This window comes from Gambusia affinis, linkage group LG04 (genome assembly GCF_019740435.1).
Source record: "Gambusia affinis linkage group LG04, SWU_Gaff_1.0, whole genome shotgun sequence".
NCBI lineage: Eukaryota > Metazoa > Chordata > Actinopteri > Cyprinodontiformes > Poeciliidae > Gambusia > Gambusia affinis.
In genome coordinates, this window is record NC_057871.1 from 12,161,366 (window position 1) to 12,184,108 (window position 22,743).

The 22,743-nt window shown below is 37.7% G+C and overlaps 2 protein-coding genes across 3 annotated transcripts; both read right to left on the minus strand.

Moving 5' to 3' along the window:
* Positions 1 to 355: 355 nt before the first annotated feature.
* LOC122829338 (cilia- and flagella-associated protein 52-like) lies at positions 356 to 14,809 on the minus strand. Its single transcript, XM_044113803.1, has 14 exons — positions 14,606 to 14,809; positions 13,718 to 13,917; positions 13,507 to 13,643; positions 13,266 to 13,388; positions 12,242 to 12,335; positions 11,992 to 12,108; positions 11,437 to 11,537; positions 11,192 to 11,362; positions 9,926 to 10,074; positions 9,127 to 9,269; positions 8,743 to 8,894; positions 7,522 to 7,624; positions 1,783 to 1,894; positions 356 to 692 (listed from the first exon to the last, which is right to left on the minus strand). Exons 1-14 carry the CDS (start codon positions 14,655 to 14,657, stop codon positions 508 to 510), a joined length of 1,839 nt encoding a protein of 612 aa, XP_043969738.1. The 5' UTR covers positions 14,658 to 14,809; the 3' UTR covers positions 356 to 507.
* Positions 14,810 to 17,392: 2,583 nt separating this feature from the next.
* On the minus strand, positions 17,393 to 22,319 carry LOC122829948 (zinc finger protein OZF-like). 2 transcript variants are annotated; one of them, XM_044114887.1, is made up of 4 exons: positions 22,176 to 22,319; positions 19,984 to 20,038; positions 18,878 to 19,208; positions 17,403 to 18,769 (listed from the first exon to the last, which is right to left on the minus strand). In XM_044114887.1, exons 2-4 carry the CDS (start codon positions 20,027 to 20,029, stop codon positions 18,076 to 18,078), a joined length of 1,071 nt encoding a protein of 356 aa, XP_043970822.1. In that variant the 5' UTR covers positions 20,030 to 20,038; positions 22,176 to 22,319; the 3' UTR covers positions 17,403 to 18,075. The 2 variants fall into 2 exon arrangements, with proteins under 2 accessions (XP_043970821.1, XP_043970822.1); XM_044114886.1 differs by having other exon boundaries at positions 17,393 to 19,208.
* Positions 22,320 to 22,743: the final 424 nt, after the last annotated feature.

A 22,743-nucleotide genomic window follows, 5' to 3' on the forward strand; every position in this document is an offset into this window, starting at 1 on the left:
ATTGTTTCTTCGCTGATGACATGGGGGATATACCATGTATAGGAATTTACCAAGATGACAACGCCAAGCTTCATCAGGCTGAAATTATGAATTACCATCAGATATTTTGGATTGATGATAACAGAGTTTAGACCTTAACCTAGAACTAAATCTTGTGACATTGCAGAAGTGCATTGAAACACTACCACGCAAATGCGTTCTATAAACATACCGTAGTTAAAGGCGGTCCAATAAAATATGAGTGTGTGACCTTTTTTGGGTCAGGTAATCTATAGGTGATAAATAACGCTAAGGCTATGTATGTATCCCTAAAAGGCTTAAGATCACCAGTAAGGATCAGACTAAATACAAAAAGCATCTTTCAACTGATTATTTTACTTCTAGGTAAATAATTCAAACCAACCTGCCCATATAGGAAAAAAATTATTATTCCCTAAACCTAATAACTGGTTATATCAACCAGTGTGCAACAATTGGCAGTGAGTTTTTTGGCTTGAATTTCTTTGTTTAAGAGGAAGAGGCAAGGTGGGGGAACTTCCACAGCCAAATGCCTCCATCTGCGCTGGTGCTGACCAGGATGCGGTTCAAGGTGCAGATTCTGGTGCAGGTAATAACAGCTCCAGCAGGGATACTTATGTGGGTTATTTTTCCTTGCATATAGTCCCACACCTTCACCCGCTTGTCTTCTCCACCTGCCAAAACCAGGAGAAAAATGTATTAATAACATGAAAGAAAGCTGTAAAATTGTCTTACGGTGTCAGCAGGGGAGGAGAAAACATGGGCTCTGAATAGATGAAACACGCTCAATGAGATACAAGAAGAAAAACAAGCCAAATCAAAAATATCAAGAATTAGCTTAGGACAACTTTTTTTTTCTCTTAAAACCCCTGTGATTCTGTAGGCACAAAAAAATGACCACAATCTGGTGGAATGAAGAAAGAGCAGATGCATGACGATCATAGCTATCTACAGTTCTTTCATCAGTTCAGAAGTTTATATACACTTATCTTGGGCATGATTGTCAAATTAACTAAGGGCTTTTAACAATGCAATTTTTTAAAGCAAGCTTTTAAGTACACAAGTTTGAATTTACTGTGGTGTTTTTTCAAAGAATGGCCTTTGGTGATGACATCACAGAAGCCTAAAGTTACCCTGCTACATCTAATCTAAAGGCAATTTTGATGTTTATTTGGTATTGTTGTCCAGGTTCTTATTATCTGATCCCAACGATTGCTCTGTGATGAAAGGAATGCTGGGAATAATCAGGGAACCACCAAAACTTAGGATGCCAAACACCAGTTTAACATCAACATGGGCTGAGATGGCCCCAACCGTCATGACCTGGATTATTTGCCATCGCTGATTGAATCATAAATCCTGATCTCTCCAAGAAAATCCTGAAAAAAATTCTCTAGTCTTCAGTTCATGGCAGAGCCCAACACCCTTTGGATTATGCACCAGGGCAATGAACTAAAGCACACCAGCGGCTCCATCTCTGAAAAAACCTACATGGAGGTTTTAGAGTGACCTGCCGAAAGTTGGGGTTTAAATTTGATTCAGATGCTGTTGCATGAATGTTCCACAATCCTCAAATGTGGATCCTTTCAACAATTTGCATTAAAGAAGAAATCTATAACAGAAAAAAAATTATACTTTTTCATACTACTGTATGCAAACTTCTGACCAGAACTGCATGTGATTAGCAGTAAACTCCAAAAGAACAAGCACACTCGGCTTGGCTCAGATTAGAAATACTGCTGTTACAGTGTAAGAGCAACAGACCTGTCACAAAGTGGTTGCCTTCCTGTGTGGCATGTATGCTGTTATAGACCCCTGTCTCTGCGTCCTCCCGTTCTCTGATGTTAGTGCCACCCATCACGTCCCAGTAAATGACCTGAGAACCAGATTAGCACACAGACAAATCGAGGTTACAGTGGGTGCAATGATAGAGTCACCTCTTGAACTCGCTCTGAGAAGAAAGAGCTGACATTAGAAAAGCAAAAGTTCTAGTTATCAGTTGAATTTTGCCTTCATTTTAAACAAGATCATAAATATCTAGTAACTTTTACTCAAAAGCTGACCTGGGTGCACCCAAATCTGAATTTACTTAACTTATTTGGCTACATGCACTAAACATTTGTTGCAGCTTGTTGCTGAGAATAGACAGGAAGAATTAAAATTAGTCGAGACACCCGAAACAATTTGGAATCTGATATGTGCTTCTTTATAGGGCAAAGCTACAAAACACTTTTTATATTTTAGACCTGTAAAACAAAATGATTTTGGCATGTCTAGTTTATTGCTGAGTGGGTAAAAAACCTGATTTTCATCAAAGAGAGCTCCATGACATGTTGCAAGCTTAGGGCATCGCTTTATATCCTAACCCTGCTTCAGACATCTACAGAACGTTCTCCCTAACATGTCTGCTGCAGTTTCTTGATCTATTTGATGCAGGTTTTCATTAATTTTCTTTGGCAAGCCTTTAACCCCAAGGATTTTATTGGGTCCCATTTTTGTTTTACTTCGATTTATTGGAATAAAGAGGGGATGCACACAAATACAGATTTGGCAAACCACATACATTTAAGTTTGTGGTCGACTTAAATGTATGTTAACAAAATGTGAAATAAGTTAAAGGGGTTTGAATACTTTTGTGAGTTTGTTTAGTGGAAAAGCTAAAAGTTCTCATGACGCAGAGTTTACATAAAAGAGAGTCTAGCTTCTCAGACAGGATTTCATTTGTCTGTTCAAGACCATGTGTAGAATGCAACTATGACAGAGAAATGCAATCCCAAGACAGAGACATAAAATGTTATTGATACAGAAAAGGATCCAAAGGCATGGTGATAAAACAAAAATAGTTTATTGCTAGAGCGCGCAACGTTACTCTCAAAGCAATAATCATTTCATAAAAATCCAAGGAACATTGGTATGATGAAAGTGCAGCATTTTTCAACTTATTAAGTCATTGAAATAATATTGCAAACATAATTTAGACACAGCCACCACCAGAAAGCCTTTGTCAGGAACACTAAAGTGAGACTTCTAAAATTTATATGCATTTATATACTTTCTTACTGATGCAGTTGCCATGGCATAAAAAAGAAACCCATGATACATTATTCCAATATCTTCTAACAGTGGAAAATACACTATGTTTTGCATCACTCAACTAAATCATGTAACTCAGGTGTAAATGGGGAAGTCATTCAAATATTACTTGCACAAACATTTGAATGACCCCCTGAAACGCAGTAATTTTCAATATAGTACAATGACAAGATTCCACCTGTCCAGTAGGTAGAGTTGTAAAATTTTCTTGCTAATACATTTTCTATAACTATAATAAAGTGGGAATGTTTAGGAACAAATCTCTGCAGAAGTCACCAACTTTCTTCAGAGTCAATAGCTACAGATGTGGAAATGTTGATGTAATCTTCAAATTAGCTCCAGAATGAGCTGTAGAGTTTCACAGAATTGTTTGCCATGACTGACATCTAACGTACACTACTAGTGGATTTCAATAGAGATGTGTTCCCTGGAATAGCAAATTCCCTTTCTGCTTATGAAAAGAACAAGTCGGGGTTTGATGGTTTTCTGACTTCATATTGCCAAGTGTGAAGCTTTATGTGAAGAAGATCATGGATTATGACTCAGCCCCTCTGTTCTAGCAAAAGGAATTGCTATTGTTGCAGTATACAAGACATTTTGGACTATTTTGTGCTCTTGACCCTGTGGGAGCAGCTTTGAGATGTCTGCTTCAATTTCAACAGAAAAGCATAAGAACATAAATGAGCAAGTTTGGTGTGGATGAACTTGACTAGTCTGTAGAGTCCTGAACTCAACCTAATAGAGCACCTTTAGCGTGAAGACTGAGAGCTAGGCTTTCTCATCCAACATCAGTGTCTGACCTCACAAAAGAATCATCAAAGGTAGGAACTTCTATCCTTTGCATCTTTAAGAGTACCAGAGTCACTGTTCCTAAACTCAAAAGAACTATCAAAAACCAACATGGTAGTAAAAACAGAAAGGTTTCTTTCTCCCTTTGCCCAAGAAGAATGAAACCAGGACCGGGGAAAATGAGGACTCTATACCAGCAGGGGGCAGCAGAGGGACACCCCTGCTTCAACTCCATCACCAATGAGCTATTCTGTGATTAATGGAGTGAAACCTCAATGAATTGTGGCTCCCAGTTCATGACGTTGTAGTCAACCAGGTGTTATTATTGGGCATTTAAACATTGTGACGGGGTGACCCTTCAACCTCTGTGTTTTCATTCGGTATTTGCTACAACATCCTAAAGCTATACCCTTCCACGAGTGACCACTATTACAAGCTATAACCTTCCAAGAGTGACCACTATTACAACCTCTGCAGTTCTCAAGGACATTGCATAAGTAAAGAAAGCAATTAGATTTTACTGAAAACATGCAGAAACAGACCCTGTGGAGAGTTTACACAAATAAAGAAAGCACTCTGGGTTGGTCACATAGATGTGCTAGTACTGGAAGACTAATTAAGCAAACAACTTCAAATTCTTAACTTCATAGACCACAACCATTTATTATATTATATTATATTATATTATATTATATTATATTATATTATATTATATTATATTATATTATGTTATGTTATGTTATGTTATGTTATGTTATATTATATTATATTATATTATATTATATTATATTATATTATATTATATTATATTATATTATATTATATTATATTATATTCCATCATACCTCTTGTTCTTGGTAAAGCATTTAAGATCTCAAATTTTCTTGTTAAAAACTTAACTCTGTAAATACCACACATATTGGCATGTAATTGAGTAATTTGGCAACTTGTTTGCCAAATTACTCCAAAAATTACTCCAAATATGTGGAAACATTATATCCACATATATCATAAAATTGGCTTCCACATAGAAGGAAACAAAAATGAGCTCCAACATAGAACAAATTACTGAAAGTCAGTGTTAGATAGGGAATAGGACACTTGCATGAAGCTATTGATTCAAAGACAATTATGAGAATTTTAGAGAAACAAAACAGGCAACATCTTTTCATCCAATGTTTTTTGTTATTTTTGAAGGACATGAACTAATTGCACACAGCTTTAAACACCAAAGCTTCAAAGACATAACATGTGTGCTTCACTGATTGCTGATGTCTAGATCTCTCTCATTGAAAAGGTTTGGCCTGCCTGAAAGAAAGTCTAAAATAAAGTCTCACACAAAACAGGGAGAGTGAAAGTAAAAGGACACATTCCTTTCTCAGACCTTCATTAATGAATAAGCTCCGGAACATTTAGATCCAGGAAGAATGTAAATGTTGCACATTCCTCACTGCTACCTTATTAAAGCATAGCACAGTGTTAAATTTGACATTTGTTTGTGTTTTTTACTTAAGATGCATTTAAACATTTAAGTTTCTCTTTGAGCTCAAAGGAAGCAAGATGCTAAATGAAGTTACTTTGCTTCTTTGTCGCCTATTTTTCTGTGAGGAAAATGTTTTTTTTAAATTGTTGAGTTTTTTTTTCCTGTACATACATATTTGTATCTTCAGCATTCATTTTCCATAAAACCCCAACTGAATATTTTTTTTAGAATTAAAACAATTAAAAGCTATAGTCCTAAAACAGAGTCTTGTGGTGTTCCTATTTTTAATTGTTGATGGATCAGGGCTGGGGGTAATGTTAACTACTGCAGATAGGACATAATCACTTTCCATTTCAGCAGAATCTCACTTTAAATATTGTGAACTATTCTTGTGACAGACTGAGATTTTCCTTTAGTATTTATGCCTGTAAGCTGTTGCATCAAAGAAACAAAAAGTGAGAATTTGAAGCTTTTATTCCATTTTAGAAAGCTCCCAAAGCCTAAACAAAGGATAGTGGCAGAACATTAGCAGGTCTATATTCATCATATGGTCTCCCTTCACTGAATCATCAATGAACCATTATCATGGTCATTAGTATCACAAATGTCATCTCATAAATGCAACCTGCCTGTGACAATAAATTCTAATATTAGACATTTTGACCACCTTTCTGGCTTTTCTGTTAGTCCTTTTCGTCCCCCTTCCCATAATCTTCCTTCAGAGGGAAGGTGGGAGGTGAGGAACGACAGAAACGCAGAAGAGGAGAGAGAGTGTTGCTGTTTGTTGTCTCACACAGAGCGCCTGTGTCTTGGAATGAGCAGATGGTGGATCTGGCTGGCACTTGGGTGGCACATGCACATCCGCAGGAAGGCAAAAACAGTCATCCACTCCCCGCGTCCCCAGCTCCCACTCCCTCGCTTTCTCTGAATGGCTCCATCTCACTCATTCCCCACTTACATCCACACACACAACGCACAGTGACACTTTAATCAGCACAACTTGTCCTCACCTCTCTGCATGCAGGAAAGACAGCAATATGTGTGCAGCGTGAGGCTGAGTTGAAGAGATGAGGGTAAGGTGCACGATTAGAAGCAAAGTGTGTTGCTCTCCTATAGCGTGTTTGACCTTTTGCAAATCAGCAGCACCCGGTTAATCAAACTTGCTCGCTAAATAAAGCATGCCTGTTTCTTTGTCCCAGTCGCTAGTGGCCAGCACAATGGCTTAATTATGTGGAGCAGAGGAACAAACAGCAAGCTATTGAAACTGATGTGTTGACATACTGTTGTGCGTGATTGTGCAAGGTTATTACTGTGCTCTCCCTACTGCTCTAAGCAAAGAGAGCTAGGGCAGCAGAGAGAAGCACACTTTGATGGAGATTCTGAATGAAAAAACAGCACAGTGATGTACGTGCACTGTGATCGTTTTTTTTTGTTTTTTTTTTATTGAATTAGAAGCTCATTTTTGTTCTGATACATTTCAGTTGTGTTGTACAACCCATCAAAAAAATACAGTAAATAGCTAACTTTAATGTGACTGGTTGTCTTGCATTTGGAAAATTGTAGGTTGGATTTTCAAAAGACAAAAGCTCTCCATATCATCTATATTGTTAGTATCACAATTTCCTCCACGGTTTATTCAATAAGAGCATCAATAAAAAATAAATAATTTGAAAATATGAATTAACGTAGTTAGCGTGTGCATTTTAGTGATGCTCACCATACTTCTTTATGTGACATGCTGTCCTATAGAAGCATAAATCTAAAAAAACGTAGTGATGAATAGTTTCATTATCAATTTTATTGTTATTGCAATAGTACCACAAAATATCGTGATAAAACTTTTTGTCCCTGGGCAAGACACAAACAACCCAACTTTCCAACCAATCTGCATATTTGTGTGTGTTTGTGTGTGTTTGCAAGTTGAATCTGGTTCTACTGTAAAGTGGTTTGAGAGCTCAACCCATTTACTCTCCAAGCCTTGGTTCAATCCCTGATCCATCGCTAATCAATCACATAACATCTCTTTGAAGATTGTGATTGTAATGTAAATAAATGTGAAAAGCTACAATGGCTGTTAACACATTTGCAAAACATTATAAAACGGTTTCAAATATCTCCTTAAAGCGTTCTAAACACACCTTTCCGTCAGTTCCACAAGTAACAATCTGGTATCCGTCTGGATGGTAGCACACAGTCCGGAAAAGAGTGTCGGTTTTGATCTTTTGACGGGCATGAAAGTGTCTGAACAAAGGCAGGCATAGAAGAACAGTTGAACAGTTTAAAGAATTCAAGAGCAGTAGTTTTACTGATTTGCTTTTGAGCTAAAACAACATCCAGCCTGTCACATAAATTCCAAACAATGTGAACCCTCAAAGTCAAGTCTCTTAAAATGGAATTGTTAAAAGTTAAAAGCACTGAAGGTGGACAAAATAAATAGGGTCAGTGTGGAAGTGGTGTTGTACTATGGTCTCAAAAACTGTGGTTTCTTTTCTAATTCCCAATAGGAGTTAAAAGATTCCTGTTGAGACGGAGGAGGACAGTTCAGATGACAAAAAGAAAAAAAAAATCACAACCAGAAATAATATATTTTTTTTTTTTTTACAGAAGCAAGCATGATGTCAAAAAATATTAAGCATGGGAGGGCTGTGTGGATCAGTTGGTCGTGCTGCAGTCATAGACTTGGTTGTCCTGGGTTCAATTCCCATTCTTAGCACATGTGCCTCATGTTTTCCGTATGTCAATTTAATTTTCTGTTTAATGAAGAAAACTAGTGGAAAAAAATTATTTAAAAACAGTTATTAAGCTCAATAAGTACCATTATTGTATTCATCCTCTAAAGACCAAACTTTAGCAATTTATTCTTATAACAGACACAAAGTCTCATTTACGTTTACATTTACATTTACATGTCTCATATCAAATTTCTAAAGCTTTCTGGACTACAATTTATTGAGTTCTCATTCCAAGCGTCATTTTTAAAGCAGGAAAAAAGGTTTTCTGTAAAACTCTTGCACATATTTCTATAGTGATCATATAGTTCAAATATGGAATCTGATAAAAGCTGACGTGCATGCATCCATCTACGGACAGAAGGAAAGCGGACATTTGGAATGTCTAGGTGGATGGAAATACTTAAATCTTCTCTCTGGCACCATTAAGTCATGTAAGGGTGGTTTAATTGAACCCCATGTTGAAATTATGTAGCAATATGCTTTGACACATCTTTTCCACTTCACATGATCTCAACAGAATCAAATTTGTTGTGGTGTAAGAGTAAGTATGAAATATCTGTGTGCGTGTGCGCGCATGCTCTTTCCAGTGCTGAAGTGTGCAATGTAGTCTCCAGATGGGGTACTTACTCTAAGTCCCAGATGATGCAGAAACCGTCAGAGCTGACTGTGATGCATTCTTTGTCATCGCTCTTCATTCTGAGACAAGACACGGGCCTTCTGTGCCCCACCATGATCTTCAGTATTTGGTGGGTATGAGGCAGCAGTTCCCACACATGCACCTGGAAATGAGATGCAAACACATTCATCTTCATTCCTTAGTCTTATTTTGTTAAACTGATACAACCTATTAAAGCATTTCATTTTCCAAATTTGTAGCATTTTGTAAAAAAAAAAAAGACTTCAATTTGTGCAACCACAAAAGGCGCCACTGTCTGAAAATGTTATCTTTTCCTGTGTTCATCTCTTGAACTGAACATTTTATCTGGAGAGTGAATAACGGAATATACTGACCTTCCCTTCTCCTCCTCCACTGATAATTCTTTTACAGTCCTTGGTGCCAGCGATGGCTGTCACCCCCTGTCTGTGAGCATTGTTAATTACTACCATCAGCTGCCCTTTCATTCCAAACCTACGGATATTGCCATCGCTCCATGCTGAACAGAAGAAAAATTTTAGGTGTTGCAAAGGTAAGAAATACTTCGGACTAGAGGGCAACTTCTGCATAGCCGAGACTGAGATGGATGAACCACAGCTTTATGTTGCTTTAAGATGGATACAGTGTCAAACATTTAGAGTACTCTCACAATGCAAACCAGGGCTGGCCTGATTTTAATTAAATTTTCATTTCTCATTTGCTTTTTTACAAACTAAATAACAAATGCCAGAAAATACTTTCTAAAAATACTTTTTATTTCGCTCTTCTTTTCTGGGAGTTGATGCAAATTCAGGGCTGACACTATACAAAGTTTTCTAAAAAGTAAATTGCCATAAACAAAAAAATTGATTTAGCGATAAAAACAATTTATAACCCAGTCCTATTACAATCCCAATCTTCAACGTGATTTATTGGACATTCCATGTCCAGTATTATAGCCAAAGACCACGTAATGAACAATTTGAGATGCAGAGGAAAAAAAAAACATTAATCTATGTGTCATGTTCCTCCCACTTTACACTCTGTGTTGGTTAAACACATAGGATCCCAACAAAAGATGTTGACGTTTGTGGTTGTAATGTGATAAAATGTAAAATGCATCCTGAAGAATGAATACATTTGAAAGACTCTGTAGATGCACTGTTTGAATCTTACCACTGATGATACTGCAGTCATCATGCATGAAGTTTATGGCGTTGCAGGTCGTGCTGGGAACAGTGATGCGCAGCTGGTCTTTGGGCTTGCCTACCATCCACACTCTGATTTCTTCCTCAGAGCAAGTTGCAAATAGCTTAGAGGTGGCACTACCACACAATAAAAGTAACAGCGAACGTCAGGTACTGACCTGACATTCGCTTGGCTTCATAATAGATGTTGCATATGTATGCCACCCTCTAGTGAGCAAACTAAGGAACTGAGGTAATGTTGAAGAAATGTTTGGATTATTGTAAAACAGGGAACTCAAACTCTAATATACAGTTAGTCAAACAGAAGAAGTTCAGATATTACAGGGTGATACACAATAAACCAAACATTCAATGAAAAACAGAATTTTAATAATCTTGTGCAGCTATCTCTAGTTGTAATTTAATTGGCATCCTATTTTCACAAGCTCACAATAATGAGATTAAGTTCTCTGCATAAGAATTCAAACATTCACACGCGAGTAGAAAGGAAATGTGAATAAAGAAAACATTAATCAAAGCTCATTTTTCTCCACTTTGATCTACTGTAATAGCCTTCGGTTCAAGCAAGATACCTGAAATTTCTTCTATCTATTTGACTGGCAGTAGCATGAGGTCACTATTGAATGCACATAGAAGAGGGGACGGGGGCTTGAGGTTCCTGAATGACATCCGAATACATCATTGATTTGTATTATTAGTGGAACATGTGCTGTCCAGCAGTAGGTCAACTGTAATAGACATTTAGGATTATTTTTTGGGCAAAACATAATTGTGTTGGAATGACTTTGACCTGCAGCTTGTGGAGGTTTATGAATTCCCATGCAGGAGAAATGCATCATTAGGACCTTTTCCTTGGATGTAAGATAACTGCTGCGACTGAAATTGAGAACCAAATCTGTTCCTGTCAAAATGTAAATGTGAGACAGGCCAAAACAAGACGTGAAGGACGCTGAAACTGATGTTCTGCAGCTTTCTTCTAAAACACCGTCTGAAAATTGTGGCAGACATGGAAAAACAGCTGGAAATCAGAAATTCTGACAACTTCAATAACTTTAAACACTTGAACAGAGAGTTGATAGTTTTTGTTTTGTTGGGAGCTCACTCAGACATAATAGAGGTATTAGACATGATAGGCTAAACCTAAACTCATAAATAATTCCAGACAAATTATTTTTTTTTTATCCTCAGTGATGTCTTTGACTTTCCCTGCCTGAACCGCCTGAGTGAAACTTACTGAGGAAGGGCAATGTCCTTGACAGCGTTCCTGTGGCCTGTGGATACGAGCTCAGCTGTAAAATTCTTAAAACGGAGCCGGTACATCTGATCCTCCTCTGTGCCGACATAGAACTGCTCTCCCCCTTCACTGATGGCGATGGAAGTCACTGCGTTTTCCAGTTGAACTTTCCTATCGGGGGAGACGGAATTAGCAGGCTTTACTATCATCTGAGAAAGATCCAAATGGTGAAAGATGAGAATCACCTGACAGGTTTGAAGTTAGTCTTGGAGCACAGAGCTAAGATACCAGATCCAGAGCCAACGAGCAGGTCTCCAGATTCCAACAACTTAAGAACATTTATCCCCTTAACACAAAACATGACTTATATCATCTATCAAGCTGGATAAAGGCAATCAAGATAATGAAGACCATGTAACACAACAGTTGTTGAGGAGAAGTTTATAAGTAGCATTCAATTTATCCTTCCAAAATAATGAAACTATAGCAGTGTCAGGCCTAAATTAGTACATGGCCGTCCACCTGACAGGACAGGAAATATGAACTAAGATCTGAGATCTGATGTGATTAATTCAGAACTAAATTAGTTATAAAAACCTAAAACACTTGGAAAGACAAACTGTTGAGGAATAACGTAAATAAATTGCGTCATTCCCATAATTCATCATTCATTTGCAGATACAATAAAATCCTGGACATGAGTGCTTGCTTGTATTTCCTAATGAGCATTTCATCAGGATAACTTTACTTTTGGAGAATGCAGCAGTAGAACTTAAAGAGAACTGGATGTGAAGACTTACACGGATGAATTTTGCTTTACTGGGACCACAGATGATCAGAGCTTTCCCCTCTACGTCGATTTTCATTATGTCTCCACTTGAAGTGGCGCAGTACATATATCGATTATCCTCTGAAATCTGTGTAAAAAGTCTTAGAATTTCAAAACAGCACAACTGCACGTTTTACCTAATTACCTCGTATGATTTCACTAATATTTTAATTTCTGTGCAATGGAAGCATTTCACAGATAACGTAAATATGGCTTCATACCTCGATACATGACACATATCTCTTCAGCATGTTTGTCCAGCAGTTGGTGGGCAAGATCCTTTCGTTGACAAACTTCCAGACTCGCAGTGTTAGGCTGGCATAAAAATAGCAGTACCAATGAGACACATTTTGCTGATTGAAAACTATATGGATCTCATCATCACTGACAAGCAGAGCAACCAGCCAAACACTAATATCAACTTAGTACACTGTGTCTGTCTATAAAAAACAGTACAACTGAAATGCTAATAAAATTCAAAATTTGAAAAAAACCACTAATATAACTGATTTTCTAATTGAGGTACAATTACCAGTGGTTACATTGGTTGCCTTTAATAATCCCCAGAAGAACTCTTTCTTAATATTACAGTATCTGACTGTGACGTAATGATTATAATGAAATGAGGAAAATATGGAGGTATAGCTACTTATACAGTTTTTTCATTTACCGCCGCAGCTCAAATGTGGACCAGACTGACCATCTTCTAGTTTCATGTTTAACAGTCAGTGGGACTTTTTTGGGAGGTTTTGGACACCAGGCTGAATGCTACTAGTAAAACTAACTAATGACATTGTGTTTTCTGCATTTTATATCTTCAAACTATTTAACAACAAGTTTACTAGATCAGCATGTAGTGCAAGTGCAAGGAGGCCATATTGGATTTTAGATTAGATTTGGGGAGAAATCATCCGACTTTCCAACTCATGATTCCAATTTCTAAGAACTTAACTGGTAATTTTTTTTTTAAACTGTTAACTTGGAAATCGGAGTGAAACGAGTCAGCTTATTAAAGTGCATCATTACAGGATCATCAGAACCAATAAATAAGAAAGTTGTTTTTGTAATAAAATAGGAAAACAAACTAAATGCTTCAAGTGTTGTTGTACTTTACAGAAATTCTATTCATTATGTGCTTCAGAATGGTTAGACCAAGGTATTTTTATTCAGCGTTATCAGAGCATGAAAACATACCTTATACAGTTCCAACACATCCTAGAATGAAAGGAAATACCGTCCACCCACCTGCCAGCCGAAGCGAACAGGGTATCGTCAGTTTTGGAATATTCCACCACGAGGCAGTGACCTTGAGCTGTAGCTTTGTTCCTACAGATGAGCTCCTTGGTCTCAACATTCCATACAAAAATCCTGAGAAATACACAGCAAATACCTTGCATATATCTCATTCATCAAATGTTCATCCTGCTGCTCTTGTTTCTGCATGGTACTCAGATTTTACAAGGCTTTCAATCTTTTAAGACTTTACCGGCAGTCATCTATGCCCCCAAGAGTCACCAGGTATTTTTCACTGGGAGAGAATGCGACCGATTCAACCTTGGTGTTGTGGATCCGCAGCTCGACGTGGATTGTTCTCTCTGCATAATTCCAGATAATCACTGGAGCCTAGAGAAAAGTAAAACTGGAAATGAAGAGCATAGAAAATGCTATACAGTACAAAGACTTGTGAGTGTGGCTACCTCAAAGCCCAGAAAGTTGACCTGCCCAGAGGCGATGTACGATCCACTTTTGGACACAGAAATGCAGGAGACGTTGTTTGAGTGTCCATCCAGAAACTCTAGCTTCCCATCCTCAATTCTTTTCAGGACAATAAAACTTCCCAGAGGATAGATAAGGTGCTTCCTGTCTGGATGGAGCTTTAGGCCAAAAGGCACTTGTCCTGATAAGCAATACAATTCATGAAGATAAATACTGCGAAGCATAATTACTCTCAAAGCTAATTTAAATCAGCTTTACTTGAAAATTGATACCTCTTAAATGTCCCACATAAAGATTGGAATATACAATATATTTAAAAGCATACTTTGTGAACAGCAGAAGTGTCTGTGCTCTTTTTAGCATTTAAAGTTCACAAAGTCCATAATTGTAGTGAAATTATTGTTTTTATTGTATAAAAAATGTAAGTTCGGACACTACATCAAAATCCAAAATACTCTATGGTTTAATGGTAATTAAGGTTCAGGAAGCAAATAGAAAGTACATTATAACACATTTTATATACAGAAGAAATTTTAATTGATGGCATTGATGCCAAAGGCATAATGTCTTATTCAGAGTTTTGAGATCTTTTTGGTTTCCCTAAACACTCGTCAAATCCAACACTTTGCTTGCAGCATGTACAATCTAAGCAGAAAAACTGACTTTTTGTCAAAGGAAATATAAAGGGAAAAACTCTAGAAATAAAAACAGAACCTTAAAAAGAACTATACAACACAGCAATGCTTTTAGTAAACCTATGGAAAAAAAATCTATTGTAATATTTTAGGTGAATTAATGTATTTTCTGAATGTAAAACTTCAGGGGAGTATTAACTACAAATGAGAATTAATGTTGGTAGGAAGACCTACCGTTGAAACCGATTAGAGCATCTAATTCCAGAGGAATGATTTTGCTTCCCATAGCTCAACAACTGAACATTTCAAACACGACGTGTTAAAAAAAACTCTCGCTAATAAGTAAGTTAACTTTTAAAATATTGCTTTCTATAAAGAATAACGCGCTCTTTTATCAACATGACTCAAATTGACATCTGGATTTTGTGCCAGTCAAATGGTTACCTAGCGACGAGAAGCAAAGTTAACGGCTGCCCCAGTGGTTTCAACGCCGTTGTTGTAATGCACAGGCTTTCCTGGACTGACGCTCAGGGGCTCCCGATGTTTCGTTCTTTTTCACGACAACCGGAAGCTGCATCTGAAAGGACTAGGGCACTTCCTGTTTTGGTGACTGTAATCCAAATACTCTGAAAAATGTCTCTCCTCCTCCGGTCCTTTTCATCGTCCTTACTTAATTTGCCAGCACTTTCTTTCGCCCACCAACAAATGTATGAAAGGATACAAGTTCTTCCACGAAGAACATATCCACAGTTATCAAGGTACATACATAGCTTAGCGAGCTAACCGCTAGCTACAATAAATGAACTACATAAACATCGTAATGAAGCCTAACTTAGTTTGCTAAATTATGTGAAATATTGGATACAGACATAGTTTAAACTTTTAAATTATATTTTGACATTTTGAAATGTATTTGCCAGTACAGTTTGTGAAAAAACAGCATGCTAGAACTTAGTTATGAGATACTAGATGACGCTTGATGTTGAAACTATGCTTTACTTCTGCGTGCCTGTAGTGTCAAATATTGTCCTGGGACAGGTAGTTGTCAGAGCTAGATGCTTCAGATCCATGAAGAAAAATGAGAAACCGCACAAGCTGCAGGTTTGAAAGAAAGTCAGTTGGCTCTTATTCGTTAGTTCGAGTTCCTGTTCATATTTGACAGCTGAAGAACTTTCGCGTATGACTTATGGACAACTCAGAGTTTATTCTAACATCTTCCTGTTCAGTGGTTACTATTTGTTTTCTGTTTCTGTTGCGGTTGCAACATAGTGTGTGTTTTTTCCCGTTGTTGTTGAACTTTACCTTCAAACTACTGTAGAATCTATTACTTGTTTAAAGCTAAACATGCTATATGTATTGATGTATATATGTGTTGCTAAAACACTTGTCTATTTTAGATATCACTGGGTGTTGGAAAAGAAAAGGCTGAATTATTGGATTATTCCTTTAGCTGTGCAGCTGGTGAAGGTTTTTGCAATCATGTAGTTGCACTTCTTTACCAGACTGCCCACTACTCCCAACTCCAGCTGCCAACTGTTCCTCCTGCATTAGCCTGCACAAGTGATTTACAAAGATGGCACAGACCAAGAACACAGGTAAGAAAAAAAGAGTGGAACACATTGTCCTATGGTATGCGATATCCTACCATATACTAAATGTACTACATATTCTAAATTACATCTACTGTCATATATATCATCTTGCCACATAATCATGGTCCGCAGTGGCAACTTCAGCCTGGCTAGCTTTCTGAGAGAGGACAAACTGCTGTTTCTTAGCACAGACAGTGAAGTTATTCCAAGCAAAAAGGGAAGGAAGAGCTCCACTTCTAAGGCGGTTGGTGGTGGATCCGCTAACAAAATCCTCCAGTGTGAAGTGGCGGCTACATACAAAAGTGCTCCCTGTCTTTATGCAAAAGTCGGGACCTTCATCTCTACGGATCGCATGGATCCACTGCCTTCGTTGGTCCGGGTCCGTTGGGAACGCATGATAGGACAGATATGGCTGTTTTCTTGCACCACATGAACAACCAGGGACTGAACAAAAACAACTGCGCCGAGATTGAGCCATTTTCCAAGCCTCTTAACGCTAACGCTGTAGCCACCGGAAGTTCTCAAACTCCACATCCGCTTTAAAACCCGGAAGCGTGAAAAAGGGGTTTGCTTGCGTGAGCTTTCGTGAATTCGAACACTCTTGTAGTCCCTGGCTCACAGAACAAAATTTTGGAAGCACTGCAACGTTATTGTAAGGCACAGCCATTTCCGGTGATCTGCAACTATTTTAGCCTTCAGTCTAGCTAAGTAAAAGAGCCGCAGATATTACATGACCTTTTAAAGAAAGTCAACTTATATTTTTTTATAAATATCTACTATAGAAAAGTTTGCTATTTTTAAGAATCTACCATTTTATTTCTGTCTTTGCGTTTTAAAATAAAAATATTTTAGTAACACTTTATTTGACTGGTTGTGAATAAGACTGACATGACACCGTTATAAACATAACACCTGTCATGAACATGACTAAGTCTTCATGAATATTTATGACTGTTGTCATAAAGTGTCATTTGGTAAATCATGACACTTTTAATACAAAGTTGACATTATTCAAAATATCTTTGTTATGACAACTTAACATTAACCAAGAAATCATGATCTGACATAAATTTGTTATATTAATATAAGAATCTACCTTTAAGACCTCTCAGGTCTTCTGGTTCTGGGCATGCAGAGCAGACCAGAACAAGGAGAAGCAGCATTCAGCTTCTACGCACCACAAATTTGGAACAAACTTCCAGAAAACTGTAAAACAGCTGAAACACTGACTTCCTTTAAATCTCAACTAAAAACCCACTTGTTTAGAATTGTATTTGAAACGTAATCAATTGCAAGTTTATTGACGGAAACTGACTTGATGTTGTGTTTTTATTGTTGATTCCATGTTGCATTGTATTTTTGTGTTTGATTTGATCTAAAACACTTTGAAATGCCTTGCTGCTGAAATGTGCTATACAAATAAAGTTTCATTGACTGATTGATTGAATATTTTATTTCCATGTTGTGCACTTCTGTTAAACCACCATAAAACTAAACAGCCTGGTAGAGGTTTGCCATTGTAACACAATAGGTGAAGTATTTCACAATTTTGTGCAACATTGCGTTGGATTATTGTAAAATTACAGTGAAATATCCTGACGTTCATAGTTGCAATGTGAGTAAATGTGAAAGAAAAAAAATTTAAATATGAATACTTTTTAATGCAATGTATAAACTGTAGAGTATACTTCAAGATTTAAAAAATCTAAGCTGTCAATATTTCAATGTACTATTTTCATAACTCAAACAGTTATTCACACCTTGCCAACATGTTTTTATGTAACTGAATACTGTATAGACTTACTACAGACTTACAAAATAAGTGTAAAGAAATAAAGCACATATGAGTGAGCACCTTCCAACATTGACTACATAATGCATAAAACTGCATTTTTATTCGTGAATATTAAAAACATGATTTGGTTGCAACAAAGAAAACAGTCAGTTGTATTTGGGCTCACATAAATACACTTGAAATGTCAATTAATGGAACAAAGCAGAGAAAGATGGTTCACTCTAAAGCTGAATGGTACATGTGAACATTAAGTCAATGGTCCATATAAGCGCAAAAACTACAAGCCACAGAGCTACTTGATTGTCTCTCAAGGAAATCTAATTAGGTTCACAACTTTCTGGGTTTCCAGAAGGTCCTGCCAAACTTTCCAAATCTTCTGAAGGTTCTGACGCCGCCTGTTTGTGAGCGTGACTCCTTCTGTGCCTGCTGAGGGAATGGCTCCAGGAGAACCTGATGCCACATGTAAGGCACATGTAAGGTTTTTCTCCTGTGTGCACGCGCTGATGCTTCGTCATCGAATTGTACCTGTTGAATGTTGCGCCGCACTCGTTGCAAATATATTTCTCAGACTTAATGTGGACGTTCTGCTCGTGCTCCTTCATGTTGCCGAGCTGGGAGAAGCCTTTACCACACACAGGGCACAGATGGGGCTTCTCTCCTGAGTGAGTAAGTCCATGAAGGATCAGTTCCTGACGGGAATAAAATCTTTTGCTGCAGACAATGCACTTGTGGGGTCTTTCTCCTGTGTGCTTCTTCATGTGTCTTTTGAGTCCCTCTGAGCGGGAGTAGCTGCTTTCGCACAGAGTGCATTTAAAAGGTTTCTCCCCTGTGTGGGAACGGGAGTGGCGTCGCAAGGAGGAGGCCTTGAAGAAACACATTCCGCAGTCGGCACAGCGGTGAGGTTTCTCCGGCTGTTCCTCATGCGTTTTTTCGTGGGCTTTGCAGTGGCCTGCCTCAGAGAATCCCTTTCCGCAGACAGGGCAGGTATAAGGCCTCTCCCCTGTGTGAACCCTTATATGGCGAAGAAGTTTATGGAGTTTATTGAATGTCTTCATGCAGAATGAACACTGATGAGGTATTTTTGGCGTTCTTGAGTGCGTGCGTTGATGTCTCGCTAACCTTGAAGGCCTGTTGAACACTTTCCCGCAGTCAGGACAGGGATGCTTGTTGGTTCTGCTGTGGGTATTTTGGTGTCGAATCATCCTCTCCTCCTGAGTGAAGTTCTTCTGACAATGCTGACATTGATAAAGCATTCTTGGCTTCCTCTCGTGGATAGGTTTATGCCTCTCCACCTTCGATGGCCTGTCAAACATTTTACCACAGGTGGGGCAAGGGAAACACTTGTTAGATTTGTTTATTTTTGGTTGTTTGAAATTCTCTGGGTCAGTGTCAGTGGAAGAGTCGCTGGAATCTGATTCCAGGTCAACGTTCACCTCCACAACTCCAAAACCTGTGGATCATACAGAGCAAAATTAATATTTAAAAAAATTCCAATGTAAAACATAAATCTGTTTTCATCAGAATCAGAACAAACCCAAAAATGCTTTAGCAGCAATTAAAATGAACATTATGCTACATACAGTATTTATCCCAGTTTTCCTTGCGAACATATGCCATAATTTATTCACACGTTTTGAACAAATGATGCTCGTGAACATTTCACAATCCTAAACAGCCGATCTCTCATACAAACTACCTGCACCGGAGAAAAGGACAACAAACATTTTAGACACAAACGAAAAATTAAAAGTCCAATGGCATCTAGGAACTGAGTGAAAAAAAGTGTTTATGAATTCATGGGAACATAATCAGAAGTGAACACAGCTGTATGGTGCTCTGACCCAGCCAGCTTGTGATATTCTGATGCTGATTCTATTTTCATCGAAGAGTGATGTTTTCCCTGTTTTGTGTTTGATATTTGACAGATGAAAACTGAAACTAATTGCCTGTTTTAAATGTGGTTTGGTATATTTTTAATGGCTACTGCTGAAAGAAGTTCTTTTGTCTGGTAGAGCAGCATACTGGAATCGGGTTAGCACTAGTTTTTCAGGGCTGGGGTCAGCGTTTGTATCAGTTGGAGCACAAAGAACTGGTGGAAAAGTCCCTTGTTCGCACTTCAAAGGGCCTTCACACAGAGTGCTAAGTTATTTTTTTGCAAGCATGTTTGGATTATTATCTGCTACACTGTATTGACAGGAAACCAAAACATAACCATCTCTACATACTGTCTTCAGATTCAGATTTTGGTTCAGGTGCGGCGTCTGGGCCCATGGCTGCAGACTGTAGATAGACAACAGAGAAGCACATTAGGTCAGTACATCATAGAGCAACACGGAGACATATAGGACAAACACTCCTGCTCACACGTATTTGCACATAAAGTAAATTAGAGTCTCCACTAAACCTAATTTAATTTCCCTTTAGAATCAATAAAGTACTTTTGAAATAAATTTCAATATGAACCTACCATACAGACTTTTGTACTGTGGTAGGAAACTGGAGGGAAGCTATACAACACATTTACATGTAAAATGCAAAGACAGCAGAAGTTTGAATTCAGGACATTTTTTGCATTGAGAGGACAATGCTAACCATAGTTCAACAATTTATTTTACTTAAGTGAAGTAAAAATGTATTGCATCAGTCATGTGTCCTTCTATTGTAAAATAACTCAAATCAAGAAAAAGTCTCTGTATGCCATTGATTTATTCCTGATGCTTATTTATATGGCTGATATTAGAACATCACTTTTAACTTTTGAGGCATAAAGGGGAAAAAGGGTAGCAGCTTATGTGTGAAAATCTAAGCTTGACTGCACTCTCTGGTGGACAATCTATGCAACTGCAATATTACTCTAAAAATCCACCCATCCATTTTCTGTTCACCCTTTGTCCCTAATGGGGTCGGGAGGGTTGCTGGTGCCTATCCTCAGCTAACGTTCCAGGCGAGAGGCGGGGTTCACCCTGGACAGGTCGCCAGTCTGTCGCAGGGCAACACAGAAAACACACAGGACAGGACAACCATTCACACACACACACTCACACCTAGGGAGAATTTAGAGAGCCCAATTAACCTGACAGTCATGTTTTTGGACTGTGGGAGGAAGCCGGAGAACCCGGAGAGAACCCACGCATGCACAGGGAGAACATGCAAACTCCATGCAGAAAGCTACTCTAAAAATAATTACATCTAAATTTGGATTTCTGCACTAAAGTATTTTACTATCACCAATATACATACATGAGAAACAGCAAAAATGTAATGTAAGCTGATTTGCTTTCCTTGTGTTTTTACTTAAATGAATTTGCATATTCCTGAACACAGTTGTAAGGAAAATATATGTGATTCTTAAATTATCACAACAAAAATGAAACATTTTTCTGCAGTAAATATTTTGACCTCTTTTCTTATTTGACTGCTACATGGGTGCGAGAATGAATTCTAAATGAAGTGATACATTTCATTTAGACAAAATGTGTAATACATTTATTTAAAATAAAGTGAGGTATCAAGATACTAAGAAGGTCAAAAAGACACCCAGGTTAAAAGTTCTGTAAAAAGTTTTTGTTTTTTTAAGCCAGTGTGTATTTAACAATCACATTGCTAAAATTGTAATAATAAAGATTATGTTACTTTAGCAGCAGTGGGAATCATTGTTCATTTCTGATTTTGAATAAAAGCGGTCAGATCATGGTATAACTTTTAGTTTCAATTATTATCACACCACCATGAAAGAAAGGCACTTTGACTTAACATTTATAGTTACCATACCCAGAGAAACTAATGTAAAATCCATCCCTAATGAATGTGGTTTTTATTTTGACTTAAACCCTAAACATTTTACCAATTTCTTTGTAAACTAGGAATTTCAGAAAGTGGGGAGAAATAACATCTTGCAACACTCCCCGAAGCTATAGTTGTAGCCATACGAAATGTAAATCACAAAATCGAGGTACTAAAGAGAGGTATCATGATAGCAGCTTATGTATCATTAGGTGCTTTATAATTGAATAAAATGACATGGACATATCTTCGACTACAAATGTAGAAACCCAACTGTAGTCTAGGCTGCTTTAAGTTGTATTATTTTTTATTCTGCTTAACATAGCTAACTGTAAACAGTTAGGTTTCGGCAATGCAGGCTGCGTGCGGAGCTAAATTGAAATTATGAGCTAATATCTATAAGTTAGCATCTGAGCTTGCTAGTAAACACAATGAGGTCATTTGATAATTAAATATAAACTCAATAGCAGGTAGCCTGTCCTGCGGATAACACAGATCCCTACGCTAGCCAGGATGACAGTATCTTGGGATACAAACAGAGATGAAGCTACAGCCAAGCTACGCACGCTAAAGCTAACGTCGACGTGTTAGCTAAAACAATATAGTACAGGAAGGACAGAAAACCAAATCCCACCTCTTGGATAAACCTAAAGAAGGCTCCGTTATGTATACTCTCGGCTGCAGCTTAAATCTAACCTCCACCAAAAGGAGGAAGAGAGAAACCGTAGCAACTCTCCAAAGGGTAAACCACAACAGCTCTGTGTGGTGCTCGTTTCTCAACGTGAAACATTTGTGGCTCAACGTAAATTCAAGAATCACACGCCGGTAAAGAGCTAGTTGGGTCCCTTTTGAAGTATTTTTTTATTTGTTAAAATTTGTATAATGTTTAATGAATTCACAAGTCATTGTGACTTGTTTAATGAATTCACAAGTCAACGATTGCCCATGGAATTTCCACCATTTTTCACTCAACACTTTAGATACTATCTTTTAGTTCAAATTGTCTTAGAATGCAGCACAAGCTTTTGAGCAACGGGGGAAAAGTAATTAAACATTTTCCCTCTTGTTCTAGCATTTAAAAAACAGAAACAATTTCATTACACTTCTTTAGTCTCATTAAATGTTAGAGTGAGAAAAAGAGAAGTGTCCATCTATAGTGTATGCGTAAGTATTTCTTCAATAGTGATGAATTCGCATTTTTC

Bases quoted from the DNA above. Each gene is read 5' to 3' on its own strand.
- LOC122829338 (XM_044113803.1), bottom strand. From the start codon at position 14,657: ATGGGAAGCAAAATCATTCCTCTGGAATTAGATGCTCTAATCGGTTTC. The intron at 11,538-11,991 runs GTAAGTCTTCAC...TTTTGTGTTAAG, and splicing joins GTAAAGCAAAATTCATCCGT to GGGATAAATGTTCTTAAGTT. The intron at 1,895-7,521 runs GTGTGTTTAGAA...TCTGGTTCTCAG, and splicing joins CTTGTGGAACTGACGGAAAG to GTCATTTACTGGGACGTGAT.
- LOC122829948 (XM_044114886.1), bottom strand. From the start codon at position 20,029: ATGGGCCCAGACGCCGCACCTGAACCAAAATCTGAATCTGAAGACA. The intron at 19,209-19,983 runs GTATGTAGAGAT...TATGATCCACAG, and splicing joins AAAATCTGAATCTGAAGACA to GTTTTGGAGTTGTGGAGGTG.